At 37.4% G+C, this 7,327-nt stretch overlaps 1 protein-coding gene across 1 annotated transcript; it reads left to right on the top strand.

Moving 5' to 3' along the window:
* The first annotated feature begins 516 nt into the window (after positions 1-516).
* Positions 517-3,652, top strand: LOC110777335 (protein CLMP1). The gene is made up of 2 exons (XM_021981943.2): positions 517-773; positions 890-3,652. The coding sequence occupies exon 2, from the start codon at positions 915-917 to the stop codon at positions 3,261-3,263; it is 2,349 nt and encodes a 782-aa protein (XP_021837635.1). The 5' UTR covers positions 517-773; positions 890-914; the 3' UTR covers positions 3,264-3,652.
* The last annotated feature ends 3,675 nt before the right edge of the window (positions 3,653-7,327 follow it).

Raw genomic sequence — 7,327 nt, 5'->3', positions numbered from 1 at the left:
CAAAATTTAAACAAAGGAGGAAAAGTGTGAAGATATGAGCAGATGTAAGAAAAAAATTTATATAATTGTAATTTCATATATGGAAAAAAAACACAATCATGACATATTAGTTTGATTGAGTGTGGCTCAAAGTAATGCAGTCAATGTTTCTTAATAAATTAACAACATTAGTGGGCAATTGTGTTTGGTTATTTCGCTTTATTCGTGCTAAAAGAGTTAAGGGATATGCTAATTCATCGAGTGCAAGATGAGATACACGAGTGTAATTCAAAATTTTATGTATGAACTTTTCCTTTTTTTTTAATCCATTTACAATAATGTCACTGCCTTTGCCTAACGTTATTTTAACAAATAAAATGTTATATTTCAAAAGTAAAAAGTAAAAAAAATAAAATGTTGGTACAGTTACTTTTTAAACGCTTAATAAGGAGATTAATCGGTACCACAAAGAATATCAACAATACAAAAATAAAATAATGGAGTTAGGAAAAAGGATAAATACATTTTTGGAATGGGCAAAAGCAAAACGAAGAGATTGAGTTTGATGACTTGTTCTTGAACCCAAATTTTACCCCTTTTTAGGGTTTCACTTTCCTCTCTCTTTCTTCCGAAAACTCTTCCCTTCCCTAAACCCCATCTCACACCTCTCTAGAACATTCGGGTGTTTATCATTTCCCAATTAAATCCACCATTTTTTCTGGGCAATCTCAAGACTGATTCCTGCTATCAGATTACACTAATTCTATCATCAAAGGTCGCAACTTCATTTACTTGTAAGTTGGTTATCTTTGTTTCTCTTTTCTTCATTTTTTCTCTATCAAAATACATCATCTTGTAAAGATTGTATTTTTTTTGTTAAAATTATCATAATTTCAGTAATTTTTTCTAGAATTCTGGGATTATTTTGAAATTGTATGGGGAAGTCTGGAGGAAGGAGAAAGAAGGGGGCAGGAAACCAAGTTTCAGCTGTTGATGCTCATAATAACAATGATGCCAATGCTGCTAATAATGGAAACATAGATTTGGATTCAGCAGTGTTTCTTAAAAGAGCCCATGAGCTAAAAGAGGAAGGGAATAAGAGATTTCAGGCTAAGGACTATGTGGGTGCCCTTGAGCAATATGAAAATGCTATTAAGCTTATCCCTAAAACCCACCCTGATAGGGCTGTATTTCACAGCAATAGGGCAGCTTGTTTGATGCAAATGAGGCCTATTGATTATGACAGTGTCATTTCCGAGTGCACTATGGCGCTTCAGGTTCAACCTCGGTTTGTTCGGGCCCTTCTCCGAAGGGCTCGTGCTTATGAGGCTGTAGGGAAGTATGATATGGGCATGGCAGATGTCCAGATTCTGTTGGGTTCTGATCCTAATCATGGGGATGCGTTGGATATAGCCAGGAGGCTTCGAGCGGCTCTTGGGCCTCGTCAGGAGGCTCAACAGGATCTCCAGAGCCGTCCTTCGCCTGCTGCTCTTGGAGCTTCTGCTGTTAGAGGTGCACCTATTGCAGGGCTTGGCCCGTGTTTGCCTGCTAGGCCGCCTCCGACTAAGAAAGGTGGAGGAGTTGCTGGTGGGGGAACCAATGGTGTATCTAGTATCAAGGGTGAAAAGGCACAAGTCGTAGCAATAGAAAATGGTCCTGATGTCAAAACACAAATGCCAAAAGTTGTGTTGAAACCTGCGACTGGTTCGTTTAAGCCCAATATTAAATCATTGAAGGATAGCCTAATGGAGCAAGCACCTGCATCATCATCATCCACTTCCCTGTCTGCTCTTAGGCCATCTCAAGAGGTGGCCATTCAGTGGAGGCAACTGAAGCTTGTGTATGATCATGATATAAGACTAGCCCAAATGCCGGTGAATTGCAGCTTCAGAGTTTTAAGGGAGATAGTGGGGCAACGATTTCCATCATCAAAATCTGTGTTAATCAAGTACAAAGATACTGATGGTGATTTGGTGACTATAACTTGTACCAGTGAGCTTAAGTTAGCAGAAGCTTGTGTGGATAACCTTGTGCCAAAAGATCCAGAAAGTGATAAGATAGATTCCGTTGGACTGTTAAGGTTGCATATTGTAGAGGTGAACCCTGAACAAGAACCGCCTTTGGTAGAAGAAGAAGAAGAGGAAGAGAAACCTATGAATAGCGAGGATATTAAGGGAGATGAGAGTGGTTCGCCTTCTTCGCTTGGAGATTTTGGAGTGGATTCAATTGAGACCGAGGCAGACAAGACAGAGGACAAGACATCAATAGAAATCCACAAAGGGAAACCAGAGGTATCAGAAGAAGCAGAATGCAAGGAAGTAGAGATGGATGATTGGTTGTTTGAGTTTGCTCAGCTGTTCCGAAACAATGTTGGCATTGACCCTGATGCTCATGTAGACTTGCATGAGATTGGAATGGAGCTTTGTTCTGAGGCTCTTGAAGAGACGGTCACAAGTGAAGAGGCACAGCTTCTCTTTGACAAGGCTGCGCTGAAGTTTCAAGAGGTTGCTGCATTGGCTTTCTTCAACTGGGGAAATGTTCATATGTGTGCTGCAAGGAAAAAGATCCCAGTAGATGAGAATGCTTCTCAGGAGGTGAAAGCTGCACAGCTGCAGAAAGCATACCATTGGGTTAAGGAAAAGTATTCCTTAGCCAAAGAGAAGTATGAAGAGGCACTTTCGATTAAGCCTGACTTCTATGAAGGGTTACTTGCAATGGGGCAGCAGCAATTTGAGATGGCAAAGCTTCACTGGTCATACGCGCAGGCTAAGAAAGACGATCTTTCAAGCTGGGACTCATCTGAAACATTCCAACTCTTTGACAGTGCAGAGGAGAAGATGAAAGCTGCTACTGAAATGTGGGAAAAGTTAGAGGAGCAGAGAGCCAATGAGCTAAAAGACCCAAGTTCAAGTAAGGTGGAGGAGTTGCTAAAGAGAAGAAAGAAACCAGGAAATGATGGGGAATCCTCAGGTAAGATCCCTAGTGAGCCTACTCCTGAGGAACTAGCTGAGCAAGCAGTTGTAATGAGATCACAGATTCATCTCTTCTGGGGTAATATGCTATTTGAGCGGTCTCAAATTGAATTTAGATTGGAAGTTGCTGATTGGAATAAGAATCTCGATGCTGCTGTTGAACGTTTTAAGTTAGCAGGAGCTTCAGAAGCTGATATTTCTACAGTTACAAGCAATCATTGCTCTAATGGAGATCTAGCGGGAGGAGAGGAGAAGAAAGATAATAATGTAATTGTGTCTGCTGAAGCAGGTGTCCAGGCTGAAGGAACATGATTTAGTTGATAAAATAACAAGCTTGCCAGTTTTTCAAGCATCCCAGAATTTATCACTAGCATGAGATGATAACTTAGGATGTCCTAAGGTAAAGACACGGTAGATTTCATCCCTTTCAAATGCATAAGCCAGGCTCAGAAGTTGGTGGTTTGGTACTCATGCAAGACTAGCGGTTGATGATTTCAGGATAACCTGTGTTATGTGATGATTATGTTACACAATTGTAGCAGTTTTGTTCTTTTTTTTTTTTAATAATTAGAACCTTTTACTGATAGATTTTTTTTTCTTTCTTTTCCCCATTTGTTTGGCTTGCTTAAACTTAATATTGAATTTTTGGGTGCCGAATTTTTCATATTTGTAATGTCTCAATTTTTGGGTTTTATGTTTCAGTAATGTTTCTTATGCATCAGTGCTTACATAGTTTCACAGTTTTTGTGATCTTAGCCCAAGTTGAGTGTTATTAAGCACACTTGTTTCTGTACAACTTTAAGCAATATTTCGATTCTTGTTACCCTGCCTGACTGCCTCTCATAATGTCATTGTTGTTTCTCAAAGTTGCTATCCAGTTGATCATTTAGGATTATAACATGAGAGGAGTCAGAAAGCTAATAGCTTGAATGATGAGAATTCTTGAATGACTCGTTGCAGGACACACATGCCAACAAAATTAATATTGAATAGTGTTTGGATAAATGTATTGAGTTTGTTGATGGCGAGTGAGCTCTCCCGAAGAAACATATTATGCAATGTAGTTGCAGGTTGAATACTTTAGCCAACTTTACTTGCTATTTTTGTTGTCTGTATTTTTCAGATCTCGTTGCTGGTATTGTCAATCAACGGCCAATATATGTTCTAAAGATGATATCTTTAGGAATTGAAATGGCAAATGTATGCCTGCTCTCTTTTGAATTCAGACGTTAACTGCTGCTGTGTTTGCTTGCTTGTGAAAGCGAGGTTATTCAAGGGTCCTTGAAGATTTTCTGCTTCATGTTTGTATAATCTTGAAGACCCTTCTTACATCTTAGCTGCACACTCGCTAGTGCTGAAGGATAATGGGCTGACTTTGAACATATACTTTCAGTGTTTTTCATCACTCTATGGCCTATTTGCCTTTGTTAACTTTACTTACCAAAGCATATACAGAGGTCTAGGAGGCAACCAAATCACCAACTCTTCAAAGTTTGTACAAGCGTAAGCATATGCAGAGGCCTGTTATTCTGTTAAATTCATGGGATCCGTTTTTGCTGGAGATAAGGTAATACTCGTATTTGTTTATGTGGTTTACAACTTGATTGCAATTTACTTTCTGGAGTATTTAATCTCCCTTACCTTTTAGAATATCGCTGTGTACTTTAGCTGTTATTTGATTGTCTATTATCCCCTCTTATCTGGTTACTTGGTTCAGATGGCATACAATTCACAAAGAGTCAGGGGACAGAGTATTTCCTTGAATAATTGCAATTTATGTTAATTATGATCAAAGAGTTTGTTTCCTTCATTCCATTATGTTCTCTTGATAGTAGAAAGACAAACAGAGGCTTTGGAGCTTTACATAATTGGGTTGAATTCCCCTTGTGTTTTGCGATCCATCATGTCAGTTATATACTATCTTAGTGCTATTTTGGAGGATTTTCGTTTGTTTAGTGGCGGATTAGGTAGTAATTGGACCACCAAAGATACCCTTGTTAGTTAGAAAGGTAATTAGGATAGAATTGATGCTAAATATCTTGTTATTCTTCAAATATTTTAGTCACTTAGGAGTTAGGACTTAGGAGACACAAAAAGATATGTCTAATCACATTGTGGAGAGTATTTTGTTATGATGGATTAGCTGATTTTTAGATTCTCTTACTCATTTGGTCATTTGTAGGGCTATGTTACTCCATCCTGTTATCTTGCCAAAAAATTCAAGTTTTTGGTCCAGAAAAGAAGTATCATGAGTCTGTACTCTGTACCCATCCCAGATTGTCGAGGATTGAAGTGAAATGAAGAATCCGAGTTCAATTCCAAAGGAAGATATAGTTGAGGCAGATGTCATGGTAATTCAAGACTTGAACAAACATAGTATTATCTGCAACTCGACTGCTGTCATAGTGTTATAATAGTGGAGTATTAATCTGATAAGCACAAACAATTAGGAAACTATCTGACTTTGAGGATAAACAGTATGTAATTTTTTGTTTAATTATCTGAACTTTATCCTCGCGCCGTATATAAATCATATAGCATATGAATATGATTCTTGTCTTTTGTAATAAGTAAAGAATATGTACTTGTTAGTCTTGTTTATAGCCACCAAGAGCATCAAGTATATTTTTATGATAATTGAGTGACGAATGTTTGTTTGGTCGTTGTACAAAGTTAATCTTTATTAGTGGATTCTGATGATTACATGCTTTACGAGTTGATTACAGTTAACTGTTCGAGGAAGAAATGTGTGATGTTGGCCCATTGTCTTTAAAATCAAATTTATTCACTGGGCCATTCTCAGCATCTATAACTGATAGGGAATGGTGGTTGAATGTGATTATTGTCGTGTTTTATTTGGTATACAAGTGGACCTAACATTATTTTTGATCCGCCTGAATAACGAAGTGTCTCTGTTATTGCAGGAGTAAGGCTACCCCCTAAACTTGTATGGCCGATATAATTGGTGGTTGAATGATTGTTATCTTGGAGTAGTTTGAATAACGTACATGGCCACTCTGTTTATTGAACAAGGCTGTTACTTGTGAGTACACTCAATCCCCTTACCTTGCCCATGACGGGATGGGACCATGGGAGTTGTTTAAGAGGTAATTAAATAAATCTTAATTGATGTTCACATTGCATCTTTTGTTATGGTCGGATCATTTGACATTAGTTGATTGTCTAGAGAGCCTCTCAAAAAGCCGTTTTAAGTATTTAAGTTTTTCTTATGTTTACAACACAGGAGATGTCGTCTGGCCTTATCTTATTTGACTTGGATATAATTTGACATTCACTTGAATTCGATTCATAAACACTTTAGCCTAAGACTAAAACGGTCAACAATTGCCCCTGAAAAATTACGTAGCTGGCTTGATTGGTGCTGTGCAGATATTTTGCCAATCTGAAAGTAGATGATTATTTTCATATGTGAATTATTGCCAAGACTAGTTTTCAATTATGGTGTAGAAAACTTGAGCTTAGACTTTTCCATAGTTTTCAAATCTTGCCTAAATTTGGGTGTGTACTCTTTAATGATGTAGGTTCCCAGCTGTCTGTAATCTGCATGTTCTAATGCTTAAATAAACACTGGAGTAGTATAATTCTTCTGGTTTCAACTGCCTAATTTCCTGTCTGCAAACTACAAGTTTTTCCTGTCCATAATTCTCTAAACATGGGTACTAACTAGTACTGTAACATTTTTCAATGGAAAGAGGTCAATTTTCTGACTTTGTGTGCAATTTTCAGTTAAATATACTTTGTACTTGGACCACCCGATATTTGCTGTTCAGATTTACCTGTTTGAACACTTTGAAAATTCAGCAAGCACCACCTAACTTGACCTAGTATATCGTATACAGGATGATGACTGGGTTGTCCGAGAATAATAGGCCGCATTTCTAGTTCACGATATATAAGGTATGAATTTTTAAATATAGTTCCTTGGATACGAGTTTTTAATCATAATATTCACTCTATTATTGAGGTACAAAAGGAGTAGAAAGTACGGAGTAACTTTACTCATTTGATAATAGTGAATGTGACATACTCCGATATTTTATCTATGCATTTCAATCCAGATTGGTGGTCCTCCCTCAACTTGAAATTAATACCAAATAGTCATTTTGGTTTTAATTTCTCTTCTAACAATAAGTTTTTCATAAAGATATATATTCGATCTTGAATAGTATAGGCAACAATCATTTAACTTGTATGATTAAAATGTTGACTGTCTTTCTCTTTCTTGTAGCATTACTGATTACTGTAGTCATGAAGAAAGCAATTGTAACAACTTGGGGAAAGATTCTGTTTGCTAATTGCTGAGGAAATGATAGGATTTTGGAATACCAGAAAAAAGATCACATCAGAATTGGTAA

The sequence above is a fragment of the Spinacia oleracea genome, chromosome 6 (assembly GCF_020520425.1).
Source record: "Spinacia oleracea cultivar Varoflay chromosome 6, BTI_SOV_V1, whole genome shotgun sequence".
NCBI lineage: Eukaryota > Viridiplantae > Streptophyta > Magnoliopsida > Caryophyllales > Amaranthaceae > Spinacia > Spinacia oleracea.
The sequence above is the reverse complement of the archived record's forward strand: the minus strand, read 5'-3'. Positions and strand labels throughout refer to the sequence as shown.

Excerpts from the sequence above, each read along its gene's own strand:
- LOC110777335 (XM_021981943.2), top strand. The coding sequence starts at position 915 with ATGGGGAAGTCTGGAGGAAGGAGAAAGAAGGGGGCAGGAAACCAAGTT.